At 50.5% G+C, this 27,683-nt stretch overlaps 1 protein-coding gene across 1 annotated transcript in view; it reads right to left on the reverse strand.

Annotated features, from left to right (window-relative positions):
- Positions 1-25,461, reverse strand: part of LOC143782505 (cytidine monophosphate-N-acetylneuraminic acid hydroxylase-like) — a 357,809-nt gene extending 332,348 nt beyond the window's left edge. The window contains exon 1 of the mRNA XM_077270001.1: positions 25,388-25,461. Coding sequence (XP_077126116.1) covers positions 25,388-25,398 — 11 coding nt within the window. The 5' untranslated portion in view covers positions 25,399-25,461. The remainder of the gene's footprint in view (positions 1-25,387) is intronic.
- Positions 25,462-27,683: the final 2,222 nt, after the last annotated feature.

Consider the following 27,683-nt stretch of genomic DNA (forward strand, 5'->3'; position numbering starts at 1 on the left):
AAAACATCTGCCCCCAGCCACCCCAGAAAAGGCACATCTGGAAGATGCGCCTATTCTGGCACTTAGCCTCTCTCTTCCCACTCCCCTGTAGCGGTGGGATATGGGGTAATGAAGGGTTAATGTCACCTTGCTATTGTAAGGTGACATTAAGCCAGGTTGATAATGGAGAGGCATCAATTATGACACCTATCAATTATTATTCCAGTAGTACGAAATGGTAAATAAAACACACACACATTATTAAAAAGTATTTTAATGAAATAAAGACACATGGTGTTTTAATATTTTATTATTCTCTTAATCCACCTGAAGACCCTTGTCACCTGAAATAAAGTTAAACAAAACAAACAACAATATTCCATACCTTCCGTCGTTCAGTCTTGTCCCACGCTGTAAATCCATCTGAAGGGGTTAAATCATTTTACACCCAGGAGCTCTGCTAATGCAGCTGTGCTCCTGACTGTAAAACTTTGTGAATGAATGGAATGCAGGGGAATGTCCTGTGGTTACCTCGAGTCGCGGTGATGCGCCCTCTGCTGCATGAACTCATATGAACTCGAGCCTGGGAACTTTTCTGAAAAATGGGATATGAGATGGTTTACTGTATGTAAACCATGTCTCATATCATGTCGGGTTTGGGAAGGAGATAGCAAAAGCCGTCAATTGAATTATCGGCTTTTATGCTATCTTGCTCTGAATTAAATATAAATATATATATATGTGTCTCACTGACATATATATATATATATATATATATATATATATATATATATATATATATATATATATAGACTGTATATATGTTTTTAGGAATATTTTAGCCGATGGATCCATGATTTGTCCATTTTGCAAGCCTGCGCAAAAAAAATCGCCGTACGCAAGCCATACGGATGCCATACGGAAGACACACGGATACATTTGTCCGTAAAAATCGCATCCTCGCATTGAATACGGAACAGTGTTTTGGGAAAATTACTGCGTATTACGGCCGTAAAATACGGACCGTCTTTCCCTACGCTGAGTGTGACGCCGGCCTTAGAAAAGACAAATATATCATTCATCAACATAATCTTCCTGCTTTTCAATACACTTTATCTATCTGTTAGAAACTGTGACTTACAAATGCACAGCTGTCTTTACCTCTTTATCAGACGTGAATCTTTGTCCTCATAGGGCTGATTTGCCACATAATCCACTGTCACTTTTTCTATCCAACAGAATCAGTCCTCATTTATGCTCAATTTTGTCAATTTTGTCATTGTTTATTGATATGGCCAGGGGTGCAACTCCTTCTGACGCTTGTGAGATCTTACCTGAACTTCTTTATCAATTCATAGAGACAATGTGACGGAGGTGCAACTCATGTGCTACCAATGATGAATCTGCAGTACATCCAGCGGGATATAATGAATGATTTATTGAATAGGTTGACAGATTCAATATGTTTCGAGGCCATGCAGGACCACTTTATCAGGACAGAAACCTAGTGTGACTGACAGAAATGGTTGTCCTTTTATGCTGTACTGTTAAAAAAAACCCGCCAAACCGGGCACCTGACTATGTCAAAGCTCAGCAGTGTCACGGGGGTGATGATAATTCAAAACCTGATATAAAGTGCATAACAGACAAAATTTTCACACACTAACATGGAGAAAATGAATATAATGTATAAGAATGTGATGAAATTAAAAACAATAAAATAATGAAAGTGATGGATCTTGGACCCATTGAATGAGTGCATGTGTGCAACTCGAGGGATCTGAACTTGAGCAGAAAAAAATAATAGATGGACTTATAGCACCAGAAACTGTTTGGAACCACTATGCTAGTGCAGTGTCACTGAAGAGAGAATAAAAGCAACAATCGGATCGTTGTATGTGTGTAGAAATTCACCTTAGCGAGTTACATGAGGTGGCCCCTATTATTTTAAAATATTGACCAATGAAGTAATGAGTGTATTGAGAGAATATATATATTGGAAAGAGAAATTGTGTGTGTATATTAAAAATGAATATAGGAATAAAAAGAAAGATATTGCTCTATATATCTGGAATGTATAATAAAATTGTATAATAAAATTGTAATGGTGAAGGTGACTTCCTAATGACCCAGAACAGTGAGGGCAGAGTGGAGTGTAAAGTGTTAAAAGAAACCAGAATGATAACGTGATAAAAAATCGCTCTGTCATTCCACAATCAGGTGAAACCATTCACATCAGAAGTCACATGTCCTGTAATTCCTACTTTGTGATATACGTCATTATCTGCAGCTGTCAAAAATGATATGTGGAGAGGACTACCCAACGCCTCCATAAACGTTTAAAGTCACAAGGATATAATATTCAAAAAGGATTTCTTAAAATAGCCTGTCACGACACTGTACCATAGTACATAGAAAGGATTTCAAACAATTAGGCCGGCATCACACTCGGCGTAAGACAATACGGTCCGTATTTTACGGCCGTAATACAGCCGTAATACGGAGAAATGTTCCCAAAATAGTGATCCGTAGGCAGGGTGTGTCAGCGTATTTTGCGCATGGCATCCTCCGTATGTAATCCGTATGGCATCCGTACTGCGATATTTTCTCGCAGGCTTGCAAAACCGACATCTAATGGATTTATGTGCTCAAATGTTCGGGAAAACATATATATATATATATGTCATTGAGACACATATATATATATTCTGTATTTATATTTACTACAGCGCGATATCTGTGAAAAGCCGGTAATTCAATTGCCGGCTTTTCATTTCTCCTTCCCAAACCCGACAGGATATGAGACATGGTTTACATACAGTAAACCATCTCATATCCCCTTTTTTTTTTGCATATTCCACACTACTAATGTTAGTAGTGTGTGTGTGCAAAATGTGGGCGCTGTAGCTGCGAAAATAAAGGGTTAAATGGCGGAAAAAATTGGCGTGGGCTCCCGCGCAATTTTCTCTGCCAGAATGGTAAAGCCAGTGACTGACGGCAGATATTAATAGCCAGGAGAGGGTCCATGGTTATTGGCCCCCCCGTGGCTAAAAACATCTGCCCCCAGCCACCCCAGAAAAGGCACATCTGGAAGATGCGCCTATTCTGGCACTTGGCCACTCTCTTCCCACTCCCGTGTAGCGGTGGGATATGGGGTAATGAAGGGTTAATGCCACCTTGCTATTGTAAGGTGACATTAAGCCAGATTAATAATGGAGAGGCGTCAATTATGACACCTATCCATTATTAATCCAATTGTTTGAAAGGGTTAAAAAACACACACACACAAACACACACATGATTTAAAAGTATTTTAATGAAATAAACACAGCGGTTGTTTTAATTATAGTGCTTTGGAACAAAGCACTATACTGTTATTCCATCGTGGTAAACTTCTTATTATTATTAGGCTTTTTTCAGCAATTAATGCAGCCCGAACCGCTGAACGCACAGACTCCAGTGAGGTGTCATTTCGAAGCCAGCGTCCACGAGAGGTGTGCTAAGTATTTTTCGTGTCGATCGGATTTGTAGTTTTGGCGCAATTTGCGTTTGAAAATTGTTTCCCCTCATTGGAAAGCATTGTCTTAATGCGTTTCAATAGGGAAATTTCCTCATAGCGTATAATGGCCTGGTTTCTGAGGCAATTTCAACATAACTGTCAACTGCCACCTGGCTGATTAGCTCATTGATATGCGCAGTCAGACCAAGTTACTATGCCAACGCCTATGAACTGTACATGACCCCAGCAGGACAGTTTTGCCAGATAATATCAGCTCTTAAAGTGACCCGCCCACCAAATCGGCCCCTGAGGTGCTCCGCCCACCAAATCGGCCCCTGAGGTGCCCCGCCCACCAAATTGGACCCAGAGTGGCCCCGCCCATGAAATCGGCCCCAGAGTGGCCCCGCCCACCAAATTGGCCCCAGAGTGGCCCCGCCCATCAAATCGGCCCCTGAGGGGCCCTGCCCACCAAATCGGCCCCCCAGGGGCCCCGCCCCCCAAATCGAACCCCGAGGGGCCCCGACTCCCAAATCGGACCCTGAGGGGCCCTGCCCACCAAATAGGACCCCCAGGGGCCACTCCCGCCAAATCGGACCCCCGGGGGCCCCGCCCCCCAAATCGGACCCAGAGTGGCGCCGCCCGCCAAATCGGACCCAGAGTGGCACCGCCCGCCAAATCGGACCCAGAGTTGCGCCGCCCGCCAAATCGGACCCAGAGAGGCGCCGCCCGCCAAATCGGACCCAGAGTGGCGCCGCCCGCAAAATCGGACCCAGAGTGGCGCCGCCCGCCAAATCGGACCCAGAGTGACCCGGGCCGCCAAATCGGACCCAGAGTGACCCGGGCCGCCAAATCGGACCCAGAGTGACCCAGGCCGCCAAATCGAACCCAGAGTGGCGCCGCCCGCCAAATCGGACCCAGAGTGGCGCCGCCCGCCAAATCGGACCCAGAGTGGCGCCGCCCGCCAAATCGGACCCAGAGTGGCGCCGCCCGCCAAATCGGACCCAGAGTGGCGCCGCCCGCCAAATCGGACCCAGAGTGGCGCCGCCCGCCAAATCGGACCCAGAGTGGCGCCGCCCGCCAAATCGGACCCAGAGTGACCCGGGCCGCCAAATCGGACCCAGAGTGGCGCCGCCCGCCAAATCGGACCCAGAGTGGCGCCGCCCGCCAAATCGGACCCAGAGTGGCGCCGCCCGCCAAATCGGACCCAGAGTGGCGCCGCCCGCCAAATCGGACCCAGAGTGGCGCGGCCCGCCAAATCGGACCCAGAGTGACCCGGCCCGCCAAATCGGACCCAGAGTGACCCGGCCCGCCAAATCGGACCCAGAGTGACCCGGCCCGCCAAATCGGACCCAGAGTGACCCGGCCCGCCAAATCGGACCCAGAGTGACCCGGCCCGCCAAATCGGACCCAGAGTGACCCGGCCCGCCAAATCGGACCCAGAGTGACCCGGCCCGCCAAATCGGACCCAGAGTGACCCGGCCCGCCAAATCGGACCAAGAGTGGCGCCGCCCGCCAAGTCGGACCCAGAGTGGCGCCGCCCGCCAAGTCGGACCCAGAGTGGCGCCGCCCGCCAAGTCGGACCCAGAGTGGCGCCGCCCGCCAAGTCGGACCCAGAGTGGCGCCGCCCGCCAAGTCGGACCCAGAGTGGCGCCGCCCGCCAAGTCGGACCCAGAGTGGCGCCGCCCACCAAGTCGGACCCAGAGTGGCGCCGCCCGTCAAATCAGACCCAGAGTGGCGCCGCCCGTCAAATCGGACCCAGAGTGACCCGGGCCACCAAATCGGACCCAGAGTGACCCGGGCCACCAAATCGGACCCAGAGTGACCCGGGCCACCAAATCGGACCCAGAGTGACCCGGGCCACCAAATCGGACCCAGAGTGACCCGGGCCACCAAATCGGACCCAGAGTGACCCGGGCCACCAAATCGGACCCAGAGTGACCCGGGCCACCAAATCGGACCCAGAGTGACCCGGGCCACCAAATCGGACCCAGAGTGACCCGGGCCACCAAATCGGACCCAGAGTGACCCGGGCCACCAAATCGGGCCCAGAGTAACCCGGACCACCAAATCGGGCCCAGAGTGACCCGGGTTGACCAAATCGGGCCCAGAGTGACCCGGGTTGACCAAATTGGGCCCAGAGTGACCCGGGCCTCCAAATGGGACCCAGAGTGACCCGGGCCACCAAATGGGACCCAGAGTGACCCGGGCCACCAAATGGGACCCAGAGTGACCCGGGCCACCAAATGGGACCCAGAGTGACCCGGCCCACCAAATGGGACCCAGAGTGACCCGGCCCACCAAATGGGACCCAGAGTGACCCGGCCCACCAAATGGGACCCAGAGTGACCCGGCCCACCAAATGGGACCCAGAGTGACCCGGCCCACCAAATGGGACCCAGAGTGACCCGGCCCACCAAATGGGACCCAGAGTGACCCGGCCCACCAAATGGGACCGAGAGTGACCCGGCCCACCAAGCCTCAACCCTGAGGGGCTACAACTACCAAACCAGCGCCTGAGGAGCACCCAAGTGTGAAAGTCTTGCAGGGGCAGCCCGGGCACCATTCCAAAGCACTATCTGTAGTTCCTTCAGGAAATACCCATCTAGTTATTATTATTAGGCTTTTTTCCGCAATTAATGCGGCCCATACCGCTGCACTCACAGACTCCAGTGAGGCGTCATTTCGAAGCCAGCGTCCACGAGAGGTGTGCTAAGTATTTTTCGTGTCGATCGGATTTGTAGTTTTGGCGCAATTTGCATTTGAAAATTGTTTTCCCCTCATTGGAAAGCATTGTCTCAATGCGTTTCAATAGTGAAATTTCCTCATAGGGTATAATGGGCTGGTTTATGAGGCAATTTCTAAAAATAACTGCCAACTGCCACCTGGCTGATTAGCTCATTGATATGCGCAGTCAGATCCAGTTACTATGCCAACGCCTACGAGCCCACTAGGAAACAGGTTTTGTCACTCAGTTAATATCAGCTCCTCTCTGTTATCAGTCATTCCCCTGTCCTGCTGTCAGTCTATTTCTCTCTGTTATAAGCCATTCTCCTTACTGCTGTCAGTCTATTTCTCTCTGTTATCAGCCTTTCCCCTGTCCTGCTGTCAGTCTATTCTCTCTGTTATCAGCCATTCCCCCGTCCTGCTCTCAGTCTATTTCTCTGTTATCAGCCATTCCCCTGTCCTGCTGTCAGTCTATTTCTCTCTGTTATCAGCCATTCCCCGTCCTGCTGTCAGTCTATTTCTCTCTGTTATCAGCCATTCCCCTGTCCTGCTGTCAGTCTATTCTCTCTGTTATCAGCCATTCCCCTGTCCTGCTGTCAGTTTATTCTCTGTTATCAGCCATTCCCTTATCCTGCTGTCAGTCAGAGTGACCCGGCCCACCAAATCGTACCCAGAGTGACCCGGCCCACCAAATCGGACCCAGAGTGACCCGGCCCACCAAATCGGACCCAGAGTGACCCGGCCCACCAAATCGGACCCTGAGTGACCCGGGCCACCAAGTCGGACCCAGAGTGACCCGGGCCACCAAGTCGGACCCAGAGTGACCCGGGCCACCAAGTCGGACCCAGAGTGACCCGGGCCACCAAGTCGGACCCAGAGTGACCCGGGCCACCAAATCGGACCCAGAGTGACCCGGGCCACCAAATCGAACCCAGAGTGACTCGGCCCACCAAATCGGACCCAGAGTGACCCGGGCCACCAAATCGGACCCAGAGTGACCCGGGCCACCAAATCGGACCCAGAGTGACCCGGGCCACCAAATCGGACCCAGAGTGACCCGGCCCCCCAAACCGGACCCAGAGTGACCCGGCCCACCAAATCGGACCCAGAGTGACCCGGCCCACCAAATCGGACCCAGAGTGACCCGGCCCACCAAATCGGACCCAGAGTGACCCGGCCCACCAAATCGGACCCAGAGTGACCCGGCCCACCAAATGGGACCCAGAGTGACCCGGCCCACCAAATCGGACCCAGAGTGACCCGGGCCACCAAGTCGGACCCAGAGTGACCCGGGCCACCAAGTCGGACCCAGAGTGACCCGGGCCACCAAATCGGACCCAGAGTGACCCGGGCCACCAAATCGGACCCAGAGTGACCCGGGCCACCAAATCGGACCCAGAGTGACCCGGGCCACCAAATCGGACCCAGAGTGACCCGGGCCACCAAATCGGACCCAGAGTGACCCGGCCCACCAAATCGGACCCAGAGTGACCCGGCCCACCAAATCGGACCCAGAGTGACCCGGCCCACCAAATCGGACCCAGAGTGACCCGGCCCACCAAATCGGACCCAGAGTGACCCGGCCCACCAAATCGGACCTAGAGTGACCCGGGCCACCAAGTCGGACCCAGAGTGACCCGGGCCACCAAGTCGGACCCAGAGTGACCCGGGCCACCAAGTCAGACCCACAGTGACCCGGGCCACCAAATCGGACCCAGAGTGACCCGGGCCACCAAGTCGGACCCAGAGTGACCCGGGCCACCAAGTCGGACCCAGAGTGACCCGGGCCACCAAATCGGACCCAGAGTGACCCGGGCCAAAAAATCGGACCCAGAGTGACCCGGGCCACCAAATCGGACCCAGAGTGGCCCGGGCCACCAAATCGGACCCAGAGTGACCCGGCCCACCAAATCGGACCCAGAGTGACCCGGCCCACCAAATCGGACCCAGAGTGACCTGGCCCACCAAATCGGACCCAGAGTGACCCGGGCCACCAAGTCGGACCCAGAGTGACCCGGGCCACCAAGTCAGACCCAGAGTGACCCGGGCCACCAAGTCGGACCCAGAGTGACCCGGGCCACCAAATCGGACCCAGAGTGACCCGGGCCACCAAATCGAACCCAGAGTGACTCGGCCCACCAAATCGGACCCAGAGTGACCCGGGCCACCAAATCGGACCCAGAGTGACCCGGGCCACCAAATCGGACCCAGAGTGACCCGGGCCACCAAATCGGACCCAGAGTGACCCGGCCCCCCAAACCGGACCCAGAGTGACCCGGCCCACCAAATCGGACCCAGAGTGACCCGGCCCACCAAATCGGACCCAGAGTGACCCGGCCCACCAAATCGGACCCAGAGTGACCCGGCCCACCAAATCGGACCCAGAGTGACCCGGCCCACCAAATGGGACCCAGAGTGACCCGGCCCACCAAATCGGACCCAGAGTGACCTGGGCCACCAAGTCGGACCCAGAGTGACCCGGGCCACCAAGTCGGACCCAGAGTGACCCGGGCCACCAAATCGGACCCAGAGTGACCCGGGCCACCAAATCGGACCCAGAGTGACCCGGGCCACCAAATCGGACCCAGAGTGACCCGGGCCACCAAATCGGACCCAGAGTGACCCGGGCCACCAAATCGGACCCAGAGTGACCCGGCCCACCAAATCGGACCCAGAGTGACCCGGCCCACCAAATCGGACCCAGAGTGACCCGGCCCACCAAATCGGACCCAGAGTGACCCGGCCCACCAAATCGGACCCAGAGTGACCCGGCCCACCAAATCGGACCTAGAGTGACCCGGGCCACCAAGTCGGACCCAGAGTGACCCGGGCCACCAAGTCGGACCCAGAGTGACCCGGGCCACCAAGTCAGACCCACAGTGACCCGGGCCACCAAATCGGACCCAGAGTGACCCGGGCCACCAAGTCGGACCCAGAGTGACCCGGGCCACCAAGTCGGACCCAGAGTGACCCGGGCCACCAAATCGGACCCAGAGTGACCCGGGCCAAAAAATCGGACCCAGAGTGACCCGGGCCACCAAATCGGACCCAGAGTGGCCCGGGCCACCAAATCGGACCCAGAGTGACCCGGCCCACCAAATCGGACCCAGAGTGACCCGGCCCACCAAATCGGACCCAGAGTGACCTGGCCCACCAAATCGGACCCAGAGTGACCCGGCCCAACAAATCGGACCCAGAGTGACCCGGACCACCAAATCGGACCCAGAGTGACCCGGGCCACCAAATCGCACCCAGAGTGACCCGGGCCACCAAATCGCACCCAGAGTGACCCGGGCCACCAAATCGGACCCAGAGTGACCCGGGCCACCAAATCGGACCCAGAGTGACCCGTGCCACCAAATCGGACCCAGAGTGACCCGGGCCACCAAATCGGACCCAGAGTGACCCGGGCCACCAAATCGGACCCAGAGTGACCCGGGCCACCAAATCGGACCCAGAGTGACCCAGGCCACCAAATCGGACCCAGAGTGACCCAGGCCACCAAATCGGACCCAGAGTGACCCGGGCCACCAAATCGGACCCAGAGTGACCCGGCCCACCAAATCGGACCCAGAGTGACCCGGGCCACCAAATCGGACCCAGAGTGGCTTCAACCCTGAGGGGCTACAACTACCAAACCAGCGCCTGAGGGGCACCCAAGTGTGAAAGTCTTGCAGGGGCAGCCCGGGCACCATTCCAAAGCACTATCTGTAGTTCCTTCAGGAAATACCCATCTAGTTATTATTATTATTATTAGGCTTTTTTTCGCAGTTAATGCGGCCCAAACCGCTGAACGCACAGACTCCAGTGAGGTGTCATTTCGAAGCCAGCGTCCACGAGAGGTGTGCTAAGTATTTTTCATGTCGATCGGATTTGTAGTTTTGGCGCAATTTGCATTTGAAAATTGTTTCCCCCTCATTGGAAAGCATTGTTTCAATGCATTTCAATAGGGAAATTTTCCTATACGTTTATAATGGGCTGGTTTCTGAGGCAATTTCTAAAAATAACTGCAAACTGCCACCTGGCTGATTAGCTCATTAATATGCGCAGTCAGACACAGTTACTATGCCAACGCCTACCAACGCCACCAGGTCACAGTTTTGTCAGATAATATCAGCTCTTAAAGTGACAGCACAGCACAATTCCAAAGCACTATCTGTAGTCATATTATAATTATTGCCCCGCTCACCAATTCGGACCCCGAGTGGCGCCGCCCGCCAAATCGGACCCAGAGTGGCGCCGCCCACCAAATCGGACCCAGAGTGGCGCCGCCCGCCAAATCGGACCCAGAGTGGCGCCGCCCGCCAAATCGGACCCAGAGTGGCGCCGCCCGCCAAATTTGTCCCAGAGTGACCCCGCCTGCCAAATTGGTCCCAGAGTGACCCCGCCCACCAAATCGGAACCAGAGTGGCCTCACCCCTTTAGGGGCTACAACTACCAAACCAGCGCCTGAGGGGCACCCAAGTGTGAAAGTCTTGCAGGGGCAGCCCGGGCACCATTCCAAAGCACTATCTGTAGTTCCTTCAGGAAATACCCATCTAGTTATTATAGTGCTTTGGAACAAAGCACTATACTGTTATTCCATCGTGGATAACTTCTTCTTCTTATTATTATTATTATTATTAGGCTTTATTCCGCAATTAATGCGGCCCAAACCGTAAAACGCACAGACTCCAGTGAGGTGTCATTTCGAAGCCAGCGTCCACGAGAGGTGTGCTAAGTATTTTTCATGTCGATCGGATTTGTAGTTTTGGCGCAATTTGCATTTGAAAATTGTTTCCCCCTCATTGGAAAGCATTGTTTCAATGCATTTCAATAGGGAAATTTTCCTATACGTTTAAAATAGCCTGGTTTCTGAGGCAATTTCTAAAAATAACTTAACTGCCAAATGCCACCTGGCTGATTAGCTCATTGATATGCGCAGTCAGACACAGTTACTATGCCAACGCCTACCAACTCCACCAGGTCACAGTTTTGTCAGATAATATCAGCTCTTAAAGTGACAGTACAGCACAATTTCAAAGCACTATCTGTAGTCTTATTATTATTACAGTATACAGCGCAGAGCCCCGCAGCATACAGCGCAGAGCCCCGCAGTATACAGCGCAGAGCCGCGCAGTATACAGCGCAGAGCCGCGCATTATACAGCACGGAGCCACGCAGCATACAGCGCAGAGCCACGCAGCATACAGCGCAGAACTGCGCAGCATACAGCGCAGAGCCACGCAGCATACAGCGCAGAGCCCCGCAGCATACAGCGCAGAGCCCCGCAGCGTACAGCGCAGAGCCCCGCAGTGTACAGCGCAGAGCCCCGCAGCATACAGCGCAGAGCCGCGCAGCTTACAGCGCAGAGCCCCGCAGCATACAGCTCAGAGCCCCGCAGTATACAGCGCAGAGCCGTGCAGTATACAGCGCGGAGCCGCGCATTATACAGCATGGAGCCGCGCATCATACAGCGCGGAGCCGCGCAGCATACAGCGCAGAGCCCCGCAGCATACAGCGCAGAGCCCCGCAGCATACAGCGCAGAGCCCCGCAGCATACAGCGCAGAGCCGCGCAGTATACAGCGCAGAGCCCCGCAGCATACAGCGCAGAGCCCTGCAGTATACTGTGCAGAGCCGCGCAGTATACAGCGCAGAGCCGCGCATTATACAGTGCAGTGCCCGCAGCATACAGCGCGTTGCCGCGCAGCATACAGCGCAGAGCCGTGCAGCATACAGCGCAGAGCCCCGCAGCATACAGCGCAGAGCCCCGCAGCATACAGCGCAGAGCCGCGCATTATACAGCGCAGAGCCGCGCAGCATACAGCGCAGAGCCGCTCAGCTTACAGCGCAGAGCCGCGCAGCATACAGCGCAGAGCCCCGCAGCATACAGCGCAGAGTATGTGAAAAGTAAGTGCCCCCCCGACCCCGTGTGTGAAAAGTAAGTGCCCCCCCGGCCCCGTGTGTGAAAAGTAAGTGCCCCCCCGGCCCCGTGTGTAAAAAGTAGGTGCCCCCCAGCCCCGTGTGTGAAAAGTAAGTGCCCCCCGGCCCCGTGTGTGAAAAGTAAGTGCCCTCCGGCCCCGTGTGTGAAAAGTAAGTGCCCCCCGGCCCCGTGTGCAAAAGTAAGTGCGCCCCCGGCCCCGTGTGCAAAAGTAAGTGCGCCCCCGGCCCCGTGTGCAAAAGTAAGTGCGCCCCGTGTGCAAAAGTAAGTGCGCCCCGTGTGCAAAAGTAAGTGCGCCCCCGGCCCCGTGTGCAAAAGTAAGTGCGCCCCCGGCCCCGTGTGCAAAAGTAAGTGCCCCCTGCCCACCAAATCGGACCCAGAGTTACCAGGGCCACCAAATCGGACCCAGAGTGACCCGGCCCACCAAATCGGACCCAGAGTGACCCGGGCCACCAAATCGGACCCAGAGTGACCCGGGCCACCAAATCGGACCCAGAGTGACCCGGGCCACCAAATCGGACCCAGAGTGACCCGGGCCACCAAATCGGACCTAGAGTGACCCGGGCCACCAAATCGGACCCAGAGTGACCCGGGCCACCAAATCGGACCCAGAGTGACCCGGCCCACCAAATCGGACCCAGAGTGACCCGGCCCACCAAATCGGACCCAGAGTGACCCGGCCCACCAAATCGGACCAGAGTGACCCGGCCCACCAAGTCGGACCCAGAGTGACCTGGCCCACCAAGTCGGACCCAGAGTGACCCGGCCCACCAAGTCGGACCCAGAGTGACCCCAGCCACCAAGTCGGACCCAGAGTGACCCGGCCCACCAAGTCGGACCCAGAGTGACCCGGCCCACCAAATCAAACCCAGAGTGACCCGGGCCACCAAATCGGACCCAGAGTGACCCGGCCCACCAAAACGGACCCAGAGTGACCCGGCCCACCAAATCGGACCCAGAGTGACCCGGGCCACCAAATCGGACCCAGAGTGACCCGGGCCACCAAATCGGACCCAGAGTGACCTGGGCCACCAAATCGGACCCAGAGTGACCCAGGCCACCAAGTCGGACCCAGAGTGACCCGGGCCACCAAATCGGACCCAGAGTGACCCGGGCCACCAAATCGGACCCAGAGTGACCCGGGCCACCAAATCGGACCCAGAGTGACCCGGGCCACCAAATCGGACCCAGAGTGACCCGGCCCACTAAGTCGGACCCAGAGTGACCCGGCCCACCAAGTCGGACCCAGAGTGACCCGGGCCACCAAGTCGGACCCAGAGTGACCCGGGCCACCAAGTCGGACCCAGAGTGATCCGGCCCACCAAGTCGGACCCAGAGTGACCCGGCCCACCAAATCGGACCCAGAGTGACCCGGGCCACCAAATCGGACCCAGAGTGACCCGGGCCACCAAATCGGACCCAGAGTGACCCGGGCCACCAAATCGGACCCAGAGTGACCCGGGCCACCAAATCGGACCCAGAGTGACCCGGGCCACCAAATCGGACCCAGAGTGACCCGGCCCACCAAATCGGACCCAGAGTGACCCGGGCCACCAAATCGGACCCAGAGTGACCCGGGCCACCAAATCGGACCCAGAGTGACACGGGCCACCAAGTCGGACCCAGAGTGACCCGGGCCACCAAGTCGGACCCAGAGTGATCCGCCGCCCACCAAGTCGGACCCAGAGTGGCGCCGCCCGCCAAATCGGACCCAGAGTGGCGCCGCCTGCCAAATCGGACCCAGAGTGGCGCCGCCCGCCAAATCGGACCCAGAGTGGCGCCGCTCGCAAATCGGACCCAGAGTGGCGCCGCCCGCCAAATCGGACCCAGAGTGGCGCCGCCCGCCAAATCGGACCCAAAGTGACCCGGGCCACCAAATCGGACCCAGAGTGACCCGGGCCACCAAATCGGACCCAGAGTGACCCGGGCCACCAAATCGGACCCAGAGTGACCCGGGCCACCAAATCGGACCCAGAGTGACCCGGGCCACCAAATCGGACCCAGAGTGACCCGGGCCACCAAATCGGACCCAGAGTGACCCGGGCCACCAAATCAGACCCAGAGTGACCCGGGCCACCAAATCGGACCCAGAGTGACCCGTGTTATGACCCCAATGGCGAGGGTCTCAGAGAAACAAGTAAGTCTGCGACGTACAAAAATCCAGCTCATAGGGCAGTGGTAACTGGGTTGACCATATATCTACTCCTAACGCCAACACTAGCAGTAGCCGGGGAACATGCCTACGTTGGTCGCTAGATGTCTCGCGCCAGCCGGAGGACTAACTACCCCTAGAAGAGGAAAACAAAGACCTCTCTTGCCTCCAGAGAATAGACCCCAAAAGTAGGATAGTAGCCCCCCACAAATAATAACGGTGAGGTAAGAGGAAATGACAAACACAGAGATGAACTAGATTTTAGCAAAGAAAGGCCCACTTACTAATAGCAGAATATAGTAAGATAACTTATATGGTCAACAAAAACCCTATCAAAATCCACGCTGGAGATTCAAGAACCCCCGAACCGTCTAACGGCCCGGGGGGAGAACACCAGCCACCCTAGAGCTTCCAGCAAGGTCAGGAAACAGATAATACACAAGCTGGACAAAAATGCAAACAAAAACAAATAGCAAAAAGCAAGAAAGCGGACTTAGCTTAATCAAACAGGAACCAGGATCAGTAGACAAGAGCACTACAGATTAGCTCTGATATCAACGTTGCCAGGCATTGAACTGAAGGTCCAGGGAGCTTATATAGCAACACCCCTGACCTAACGACCCAGGTGAGCATACAAGGGATGAATGACATACCCAGAGTCAAATCACTAGAAGCCACTAGAGGGAGCCAAAAGGTAAATTCACAACAGACCCGGGCCACCAAATCGGACCCAGAGTGACCCGGCCCACCAAATCGGACCCAGAGTGGCGCCGCCCGCCAAATCGGACCCAGAGTGGCGCCGCCCGCCAAATCGGACCCAGAGTGGCGCCGCCCGCCAAATCGGACCCAGAGTGACCCGGGTTGACCAAATCGGGCCCAGAGTGACCCGGGCCACCAAATGGGACCAGAGTGACCCGGGCCACCAAATGGGACCCAGAGTGACCCGGCCCACCAAATGGGACCCAGAGTGACCCGGCCCACCAAATGGGACCCAGAGTGACCCGGCCCACCAAATGGGACCCAGAGTGACCCGGCCCACCAAATGGGACCCAGAGTGACCCGGCCCACCAAATGGGACCCAGAGTGACCCGGCCCACCAAATGGGACCCAGAGTGACCCGGCCCACCAAATGGGACCCAGAGTGACCCGGCCCACCAAATGGGACCCAGAGTGACCCGGCCCACCAAATGGGACCCAGAGTGACCCGGCCCACCAAATGGGACCCAGAGTGACCCGGCCCACCAAATCGGACCCAGAGTGACCCGGGCCACCAAATCGGACCCAGAGTGACCCGGGCCACCAAATCGGACCCAGAGTGACCCGGGCCACCAAATCGGACCCAGAGTGACCCGGGCCACCAAATCGGGCCCAGAGTGACCCGGGCCACTAAATCGGGCCCAGAGTGACCCGAGTTGACCAAATCGGGCCCAGAGTGACCCGGGCCACCAAATCGGGCCCAGAGTGACCCGGGCCACCAAATGGGACCCAGAGTGACCCGGCCCACCAAATGGGACCCAGAGTGACCCGGCCCACCAAATGGGACCCAGAGTGACCCGGCCCACCAAATGGGACCCAGAGTGACCCGGCCCACCAAATGGGACGCAGAGTGACCCGGCCCACCAAATGGGACCCAGAGTGACCCGGCCCACCAAATGGGACCCAGAGTGACCCGGCCCACCAAATGGGACCCAGAGTGACCCGGCCCACCAAATGGGACCCAGAGTGACCCGGCCCACCAAATGGGACCCAGAGTGACCCGGCCCACCAAATGGGACCCAGAGTGACCCGGCCCACCAAATGGGACCCAGAGTGACCCGGCCCACCAAATGGGACCCAGAGTGACCCGGCCCACCAAATCGGACCCAGAGTGACCCGGCCCACCAAGCCTCAACCCTGAGGGCTACAACTACCAAACCAGCGCCTGAGGGGCACCCAAGTGTGAAAGTCTTGCAGGGGCAGCCCGGGCACCATTCCAAAGCACTATCTGTAGTTCCTTCAGGAAATACCCATCTAGTTATTATTATTATTATTATTAGGCTTTTTTCGCAGTTAATGCGGCCTGAACCGCTGAACGCACAGACTCCAGTGAGGTGTCATTTCGAAGCCAGCGTCCACGAGAGGTGTGCTAAGTATTTTTCATGTCGATCGGATTTGTAGTTTTGGCGCAATTTGCATTTGAAAATTGTTTCCCCCTCATTGGAAAGCATTGTTTCAATGCATTTCAATAGGGAAATTTTCCTATACGTTTATAATGGGCTGGTTTCTGAGGCAATTTCTAAAAATAACTGCAAACTGCCACCTGGCTGATTAGCTCATTGATATGCGCAGTCAGACACAGTTACTATGCCAACGCCTACCAACTCCACCAGGTCACAGTTTTGTCAGATAATATCAGCTCTTAAAGTGACAGCACAGCACAATTCCAAAGCACTATCTGTAGTCATATTATAATTATTGCCCCGCTCACCAATTCGGACCCCGAGTGGCGCCGCCTGCCAAATCGGACCCAGAGTGGCGCCGCCCGCCAAATCGGACCCAGAGTGGCGCCGCCCACCAAATCGGACCCAGAGTGTCGCCGCCCACCAAATCGGACCCAGAGTGGCGCCGCCCGCCAAATCGGACCCACAGTGGCACCGCCCGCCAAATCGGACCCAGAGTGGCGCCGCCCGCCAAATCGGACCCAGAGTGACCCGGCCCACCAAATCGGACCCAGAGTGACCTGGGCCACCAAATCGGTCCCAGAGTGACCCGGGCCACCAAATCGGACCCAGAGTGACCCGGGCCACCAAATCGGACCCAGAGTGACCCGGCCCACCAAATCGGACCCAGAGTGACCCGGCCCACCAAATCGGACCCAGAGTGACCCGGCCCACCAAATCGGACCCAGAGTGACCCGGGCCACCAAATCGGACCCAGAGTGACCCGGCCCACCAAATCGGACCCAGAGTGACCCGGGCCACCAAATCGGACCCAGAGTGACCCGGGCCACCAAATCGGACCCAGAGTGACCCGGGCCACCAAATCGGACCCAGAGTGACCCGGGCCACCAAATCGGACCCAGAGTGACCCGGGCCACCAAATCGGACCCAGAGTGACCCGGCCCACCAAATCGGACCCACAGTGACCCGGCCCACCAAATCGGACCCACAGTGACCCGGCCCACCAAATCGGACCCAGAGTGACCCGGCCCACCAAATCGGACCCTGAGTGGCCTCAACCCTGAGGGGCTACAACAACCAAACCAGCGCCTGAGGGGCACCCAAGTGTGAAAGTCTTACAGGGGCAGCCCGGGCACCATTCCAAAGCACTATCTGTAGTTCCTTCATGAAATACCCATCTAGTATTTTATTGCTCTTTCAATCCATTTGCAGACCCTCGCTTGGCAAAACAATAAACCCACAATATACATACCTTCTGCTGACCCGTCACGTCCCACGAGGTAATCCATCTGAAGGGGTTAAAATAATTTACAAGCAGGAGCCCTGCAAATGCAGCTGTGCTCGTGCTTGTAATTCCCCGGCGAATGAAGGAAATGTAGGTCATTGACCTACATTTCCTTCAGTCGCGGTGATGCGCCCCCTGGTGGATGTCCTCATATGACCTGGAGCGTGGGAAAAAGTTCCCAGGCTGCAGTTCATGAGAACATCCAGCAGGGGCGCATCACCGCGACTGAAGGAAATGTAGGTCAATGACCTACATTTCCTTCATTCGCCGGGGAATTACAAGCACAGCTGCGGACTTCGCTGCGGAACCGCAGCATTTCCGCAGCCGTTTCCCATAAGTTTACAGTACAATGTAAACCTATGGGAAACAAAATCCGCAGTGCACATGCTGCGGAAAAAAACGCGCGGAAACGCAGCGGTTTATATTCTGCAGCATGTCAATTCTTTGTGCGGATTCCGCTGCGGGTTTACACCTGCTCCAATAGAAAACTGCAGGTGTAAACCCGCAGCGGAAACCACAATAGAAACCGCGATAAATCCGCAGTAAAAACCGCAGCGGTTTTGCACTGCGGATTTATCAATTCCGCTGCGGAAAATTCCCTTAAGGATTTTCCCCATTGAGGAAATCCCAATAAATATGCACAATCACATAGAACAATTAAACCCTTAAGGCTACTTTCACACTTCCGTCGGTACGGGGCCATCGTAAACCGTCTGCCCGACGTACCGACGGACGTTGTGCTAAATTTAGCACAATGTGGGCAGCGGATGCAGTTTTACAACGCATCCGCTGCCCATTGTGATGAACGGGGAGGAGGGGGCGGAGTTTCGGCCACGCATACGCGGTCGAAAATGGCGGACACGTCGCACAAAAAAAGTTACATTGAACTTTTTTGTGACGACGGTCCGCCAATTACCGACGCATCCAGTGCACGACGTATGGAACGTGTGTCCATACGTCATGATGCGTCGGTAATACAAGTCTATGTGAAAAAACCCATCATGCGGGCAACTTTGCAGGATGCGTTTTTTGCACAGAACGACGCATTGCAACGTCTTTGTAAAGACGGAAGTGTGAAAGTAGCCTTACCCCCAAGGGTGGTTTGCATGTTAATGACCGGGCCAATTTTTACAATTCTGACCACTGTCCCTTTATGCGGTTATAACTCTGGAACGCTTCAACGGATCCTGGTGATTCTGACATTGTCTTCTCGTCACATATTGTACTTCATGATAGTGGTAACATTTATTTGATATGACTTGTGTTTATTTGTGAAAAAAATGGAAATTTGGAGAAAATTTTGAACATTTAGCAATTTTTAAACTTTGAATTTTCATGCCCTTAAATCACAGAAATATGGCACAAAAAATACTTAATAAGTAACATTTCCCACATGTTTACTTTACATCAGCAAAACTTTGTTACCAAATTTTTTTTTGTTAGGAATTTAAAAATGTTAAAAATGACCAGCGATTTCTCATTTTTACAACACCATTTTTTTAGGGACCACATCTCATTTGAAGTCACTTTGAGGGGTCTATATGACAAAAATACCCACAAGTGACACCATTCTTAAAACAGCACCCCTCAAGGTGCTCAAAACCACATTTAAGAAGTTTATGAACCCTTCAGGTGTTTCACAGGAATTTTTGGAATGTTTTACAAAATTTTTCACAAAAAATTTACTTCAGATCCGATTTGTTTTATTTTACCAAGGGTAATAGGAGAAGTTGGACCCCTAAAGTTGCTGTCATATGTGGGGGTAAACGACTGTTTGGGCACATGGCAGAGATTGGAAGGGAAGGAGCGCTGTTTTGGAATGCAGACTTTGATGGAATGGTCTGCGGGTGTCACATTGCGTTTGCAGAGCCCCTGATGTACCTAAACAGTAGAAACCCCCTACAAGTAACCCCATATTGGAAACTAGACCCCCCAAGGAACTTATGTAGATGTGTTGTGAGAACTTTGAACCCCCAAGTGTTTCATTAAAGTTTGTAACGCAGAGCCGTGAAAATAAAAAATCATTTTTTTCCCCACAAAAATTATTTTTTAGCCCCTACATTTTTATTTTCACAAGGGTAACAGGAGAAATTGGACTGCAAAAGTTGTTGTCCAATTAGTCCTGACATACGCTGATACCCCATATGTGGGGGTAAACCACTGCTTGGGTGCACGGCAGAGCTCAGAAGGGAAGGAGCATGGTTTTACTTTTTCAATGCAGAATTGGCAGGAATTGAGATCAGATGCCATGTCACGATTGGAGAGCCCCTAACCATAACCCCAACCACACCCCTAACCCTGATGCATTCCTTACCCTAATCCCAACTTTAACCCTAACCCCAACTCTAGCCCAAACCCTAACCCTAACTTTAGCCCCAACCCTAACCCTAACTTTAGCCGTAACCCTAACCGTAACCCTAACCCTAATGGGAAAATGGAAATAAATACTTTTTTTATTTTTATTATTAACCCTAACCCCAACTCTAGCACCAATCCTAACCCTAAATTTATCCCCAACCCTAACCCTAACTTTAGCCCCAACCCTAACTTTAGCCGTAACCCTAACCATAACCCTAACCCTAATGGGAAAATGGAAATAAATAAATTTTTTCAATTTTATTATTTTTCCCTAACTAAGGGGGTGATAAAGGGGGTTTGATTTCCTATTTATAGCAGGTTATCATAGCGGGTTTTTATGTTTGGCAGCTGTCACACACTAAAAGACGCTTTTTATTGCAAAAAAAAATTGTTCTTGCGTCACCACATTTTGAGAGCTATAATTTTTCCATATTTTTGCCCATAGAGTCATGTTAGGTCTTGTTTTTTGTGGGACAAGTTGACGTTTTTATTGGTACCATTTTCGGGCCCATAACTTTTTTTTATCGCTTTTTATTCCGATTTTTGTGAGGCAGAATGAACAAAAAACAGCAATTCATGAATTTCTTTTGGGGGAGGGCGTTTATACCATTCCGCGTGTGGTAAAATTGATAAAGCAGTTTTATTCTTCGGGTCAGTACGATGACAGCGATACCTCATTTATATCATTTTTTTATGTTTTGGCACTTTTATACAATAAAAACTATTTTACATAAAAAATAATTATTTTTGCATCAATTTATTCTGAGAGCTATAACTTTTTTATTTTTCCGGTGATGGAGCAATATGGTGGCTTGTTTTTTGCGGGACAAGATGACATTTTTAGGGGTACCACGTTTATTATATTCGTTTTTTTCATCGCGTGTTATTCCACTTTTTTGTTCGGCGGTATTATGATAAAGCATTGTTTTTTGCCTTGTTTTTTTTTTTTTTAATGGTGTTCACTAAAGGGGTTAACTAGTGGGACAGTTTTTATAGGTCGGGTCGTTACAGATGCGGTGATACTAAATATGTGTACTTTTATTGTTTAGATTTTTTTTAATTAAAATTTTTATCTATTGATGGAATAAATATTGATTTTTTACATTTTATTACTTTTAAAAAATTATTTTCAGAATTATTAAAAAAAATTATTTTAATTCACTCTAACTTTTACACTGTGTCCCACTATGGGACACTCATTTTCTGCAGGCTGATTGCTTATATGGCATGCAGATCTGCATGCCATATAAGCTGTCAGCGCTGCAATCTGTGCACACTGACCTCAGAGATATCCTGACATGCACTGCGCATGACAGGAAGTCTCTCAGCTCTGGTAACCCCAATGTCATCATGGGAGAGATCGGATCCCCGCGTCATGCCGGGACTCCGGTCCAAAAGCTGTCAGCCCCTCTGCTGGCTCCAGAATGCTACGATCATGTTTGATTGCCGTGTTTCAGGGGTTAAAGTGCACTTAGTGCCGGGTGTCAGCTGTGAGAATCAGCTAACACCTGGCCGCGATCAGCCGCGCTCCCCCTGGGGAGCATGGTCACATGGACGGAATAGTACATCCAATGCCAGAAAGGGGTTAAATTGGAAGGAGATTTATTGGATCTATAAACTTGGCACACTCACTCCAAATGGGTTAAATGAAATCACGGACTCTTTTTTATAATTTCTCTCATTCTTGTTATTTTAGTAACCAGTTACGCCTCATTTTTTTCTACACCAAATAGTGCTAACTCTTTTTTTGCCCTCAATACAGGATATCTGCTTATGGTCACACTATAAATGTACTTGGAAAATAGATTCCTGATTTGGTCTGGGACCAGCCTTGTTTTTTCTACCGTGTTTTGAGTCCCGTCGATTCTACTAAACTGTATTTCCAATTTTTTTTTTCCCTCCCGCACTTTTTTTCCCCCATTTTATCAACATACTGTAGATTGTAATTTGGCTATTCGGTAACCATGCTGCCCTGAGCATCACTATTATTCCTTTTGAGTTTACTACACTATATAGTGACATTTCACTCTTTTTCTGTATTCTAGCCTATAGCACACAGATATGTATATGCTTTCCAATTAAAAGCTTTTTCCATATCCACACAAAAAGACTGTAGTCATCTTCACTTTACCTGGTCTGGATCCAGCCCTGGAGTCCATAGATATTCGTTTCCAGTCCCGTAGTTTTCACCCCTACGCAATGTTCTCTATCCCGTGCATGTCTCCGGCTTCAGACTGATTAGTTCAATATCCAACTACTCTCCTGGTAACCGCAAGCTACCGTTCACACACAGCTCCTCAGGTGTCTTTTAACACTTCACACTCCACTCTGCCCTCACTGCTCTGAGTCCTTAGGCAGTCACCTTCACCATTACAATTTTATTATACAATTGAATTATACATTCCAGCTATATAGAGCATTATCTTCCTTGTTATTACTATGTCCATTTTTAATATATCATACATACAACTTCTCTTTCCAATATACATATTCTCACAATACACTCATTATTTCATAGGTCAATATTTTAAGATAATAGGGGCCACCTCATGTAACTCGCTATGGTGAATTTCTACACACATACAACCATCCGATTGTTGCTTTTATTCTCTCTTCAGTGACACTGCACTATCATAGTGGTTCCAAACACAGTTTCTGGTGCTATAAATCCATCTATTATTTTTTTCTGCTCAAGTTCGGATCCCTCATGTCACATGTACGCTTCAATGGGTACAAGATCCATCGTTTTTATTATTTTATTGTTTTTTAATTTCATGATATGCTTATACATTTTATTATATTAATTTTCTCTATGTTAGTGTGTAACAGTTTTGTCTGTGAAGCACTTTATATCAGATTTTTAATTATCATCACCCACGTGACACTGCTGAACTTTGACACGGTCAGGTGCCGGTTTGGCTTTTTTTTTAAACAATACAGCATAAAAGGACAGCCCTTTCTAGCAGTCACACTAGATTTCTGTCCTGATGAAGAGGTCCTGCATGGCCTCGAAACGTGTTGACTCTGTAAACCTATTCAATCAATCATTCAATATATCCTGTTGGATATACTGCGGATTCATCATTGGAAGCCCATGAGTGACAACTCAGTTATATTGTCTTCATCCAATTTGGTCCTTTCAAGACCGGTGTCCTTGCAGCAGCCGTGTGATAATTATATTTGCAAGATACACGTTGGTTTGTAGCAATCATACTAGATGAGTCGATTCCCTTCCTGCACACCTCATTTTTTATCGGTTAAAACCCTATTGCGTTCTCTTTTTCCAGTTTTCTTTACTCTCTATCAATTCATACACACATCTTCATGACAAATAACTTTCTCCACACCTTGCACAAAGTCTTCGATATATATCGGCACCAGACTTATCCTCAGACCACAAAAAAACTATCACTGTATGGTGCTCTTCTGTCCTGTAAATTGCAAGTAGGGTAGTCAATGTTTCTTGCACAGCAGTCACAAATGAACTGATATAACATGTTGAAACCTGCACAGCAGTGACCGGGAAGACAGAAAATTTGTGTGGAAAGTACTGATAAGACAGATCATCCAACAGAAGCTTTAATATTACCAGAGTATGGAAAAATGTTGACTCGTCTTCGTATTTCAGAGATGAGCAAAATTCTTGAATCTTTTGAAATTCAAAATGTCCACTTCTTTGAATTTTTGTAAAAAATTTGATTTGCAACTAATCAAAACTCAGCGAATCGCAATACTCAGAACCTACAATTGTCTGGAAAAGATATGTATAACTCTCTGAGGTCTCGCTGAACTGTATTCAACCACTTTCAAGCGTCAGTAATGTCCAAGTGACCTCAACATAAATAGCAATGGGTAAACAGTGGTAACCAACAGCCTGTTTAACCCCATAACAAGTGCCGATATGCCTTTTTACAGCGGTAATTAAAGGCTCAAAAAAGGCTGTGCTAATGTGAAACTGATAAGTCTCATGTTCTTCAGTACAAGTATTACATTGCATAATATCAGCAATCAGAGTAAAAATATAAAAAAGATAAAACATATCTAAAAAACACAGATAAAAGCACGTAATTAACAAACAAAAAAATGTTTTCCTACTGAAAACGCAACTTTTATGTAAAAACTAAAATAAACAAAAAAGGTACACCTAATTGGTATCACAGTTTCTGAAGCAATCCATAGTATAAAACTGTCACAATTTATCCTGTATAGTGAACACAATAAAAAATAAATAAAAAACATGGCAAAAAGAAAGCTTTTCATCATATTGACACATAAAAATAAAATAAAAAGTGACCAAGATCAAGAAGTCATATGTTTAAAAAAAAAATATGTATCACTGAAAATATCTTTTCATCCTACACAAAAGAAGCACTCATACAGCTGTCAGCAGAAAAATATGAAAAGTTAAATTTCTCTGAATATGGAGATACAGAAACAAATTATACTTTGTAAAAAATAGTTTTTGGTGAGCAAAAGTAAAAAATCATTCAAAAAACTATTGCTGTAATTGTACTTACCCGAAGAATAATACCATCTTATCACTTATAAATGAATTACGTAAAAAAATATAAAATGAATAAAAGCAATTCTTCTACTGCTATTTATTTGAAAATTCTGCTCCTCAAAAATCAATATTAGTCAGACTCAGTTCACATTTATTCCGTTCTCTACGATGAGCACTTTCATTGGTGAACTATTCACTGTCATGGAGAAGATAGACACACTTTGGGCTCTGTTCTGGCAGCTTTCATGTACTATTATTATTATTATTATTATTATTATTATTATTTCATCCACCTCTGAACAACACATGTCCTCTAAAAATGACTAAATTTCGGCTCTTTACACTTATATTATTACACTGTTTTATATGTATTGAGTTTACACTTATTACAGCTGTCCCCTTATGGCTTATAATTCACCTTTTATTGACTGCAGGAAATTTTCAGATGGAGTCACTTTTTAGAATTTTTTTGTACGACTGATGAAACATATTTTTTATGTCAAAATAGAGTAAAATACAGTAACTATATACAGTATTTAATCTGCTGATCTCAAATAAATCATTCTGAAGATCAAGAAACAAGTATTAATGACATTATGGAAATAAAAATCTGCTTTTATCACTGCATAGGCTATAACAATAGGCAGATCTAATATATAATGATACTAATTACTAACTATGACTCTATACATAACGTTTTTTCTGATAATGTTTCTATAACCATTTACAACATTATTACACTAGAAATATAACTTTTTTACTTTTCTGTCAAAAATGGAATAATGTCAGTATGTTTAGATACTTACCTTAGTTCCATAACCAGTTCAGAGGAGGGGAACAACACAAGGGATAAAATCAGTAACCAGGAAAGTATACAGGCACGAAATGAGAAATCTCCATTCAGTTGTGCTCTTTAAATGAGACAGGTAACTCCACCTTCCTCACACGACATTAACTGCTAACCTCAGAACTACGCAAGAAACAACTGATTGTGAAACTCATATCTTCCATATGCCCTATATGTTTATTTTACAATCATAGTTGTGGATCCTCTGCTCGGGACATGCCCTCTACGAATCAAAACTGTGAAAAATGTCTTGAAAAACTGTTCTGAAAATGTTCCCTTTTTAATCGCAGAAGTTGAATTGAATTTATGCCCAACATCAATATAAATGGCACTTAATTTGTATTCCTTTAGTGCATATTATCCATTAATGATGGTGCTAGTTTGATACCTTAAGACAAGTAGAATTATTTAGCCCATGGGGATAAAGGATGCGTGTTGCTTTCAAAACATATTGGTGAAATTTTCATTCCACACTAATATGGATGCTAACATTTATTAATAAATAAGTGATTGAAAAAAGTAAATCGAGTTATACAAAAATTATTTTTTTCCTTCAGTATAGGCTAATGCCCAGGCATGGTGCAAGTGCAGCGCCCCAGAGTCCTGGTCGTTGCAGTACTGTCGCTCCGCCGCTAAGTGGACTGATGGTATGTCTGATGGCACTAAAGGAGTTCACCTGACCAGGTATCACAGACACCAATACACTTCATAGTCTGGCCTCCAGGGGGAGCTAAGGGCGCTATGTATTAGGCCACTCCTCACAATCTGGTAAAACTGGGGGTTGGATAGAAAGTTAGGAGAAGAAGCTGGCTGGGTTGGAACCAGGCAACATCCTGTGGCAGAGGGTGTTGCAGGGGAAGATTCAGGGGGGTCCCTGTCAGGGGTGGGATCCTGACAGAGGCCTAGCGAAAAGGACAGAACGTTAAGGAACCGCGCCTGCACTACATCGCGGCGGTATCTCAAGAAAGGACAAGAAGCGAGGTTTATTGTGGAGAGTGAGAAACGAGATCAAAGCAAAAAGGAGATAACACCAGTAGGAGTCGTGCTGTAAGATCGAGGCAACATCCTACTGAGGCGCGTAGCCGGTGGCCGGAACGCCGAGGAAGTATTGGGCTCCAAGCATTACTTCAAACCAACGGCAGGACAGTTAATTATAGGTTGGCTGTCTCACCTAAATCACCTAAGCAGACATAGGGGGCAACTGTGGAAGAGGAGCGTCACTAGGGTCCCGGAAGAACTCCAGGCCTACCCGTCATACGGGTGCGTCCTATCCATATCATCTGGGGGACAGAGAAGAACATCAGAACAGACATAAGTTGTGGGAAAGAACATCAGAAACAGACACAACAGTTGTGAGGACTATCCTGTGGTGCTCAGCAGGGAAGTACTACAACACACAGGTGCTAGAAGGTAGGCACAGATTTCCACCTGCAAAGGGAACTCTGGAGGTGCCATCGGACCGGCCGGTCTCAGACAGCCCTGTTAACCGTACTCCGGATTGAGGATCTTGAAGCCTTCAGTAAAGAGGTAAAGAGACTGCAACCCTGTGTCCTCGTTATTCACCGCGACCTGCACCATGCACCACCACCTACACCTTTCATTGGACGCCCCTTAGCAGGGTCACGGACCAGGTCTAGCCACCGTGACAACCCCAGAACTGAGACAGAGAAGCCCGGTACCGAGTACCCCACGGCCCTGCGTCTGGGGGTGCTCCAAACTTGGCGTCACGAACAGGATCTACTTAAGCCTGAAGAATCAGGTCATGTGTGCCTTGGAACTGTGATTTATTGTGCTTGGACTGTGACTTATTGCAAGGACTGTGGATTGCCACTTGCCGCCAGCAGTTCCCGCCAAAATCGCCACCATTGCAGCGCTAAGAGGAGCGCAGGAGAAGAAGAGGGGCGTGAAGTGGGCGTAGGCGAGTTAGAGAGCGCAAAAGACAATGGCCGCCCAGTCTAAATATTTCTGTACCTTGAGGACGTGTCCGTCAGCAGCTGAGATCCGCCTCCTAATCCTTAATGGAGGGTGGAGACAACGGAAACGAAACCGCCCAGGACGGAGAAAGCGGGAAAAAGACCAGGAAGCGACCCACGTGGAGGATGCAATGGCTGACCGCTCAGACCCAGAGTGTGGGGTTGAAGTGGAGAACTCCCCCAGCTACCCGGAGGAGCGTAGCGGTCCCATCTCCACAGCCGAAGTGGGTCTACTGCAACTTGAGATGGAGGACTTCATTGAACAGCTTCTCCAGCTGCGGG

Source organism: Ranitomeya variabilis, chromosome 6 (genome assembly GCF_051348905.1).
Source record: "Ranitomeya variabilis isolate aRanVar5 chromosome 6, aRanVar5.hap1, whole genome shotgun sequence".
Taxonomy (NCBI): domain Eukaryota; kingdom Metazoa; phylum Chordata; class Amphibia; order Anura; family Dendrobatidae; genus Ranitomeya; species Ranitomeya variabilis.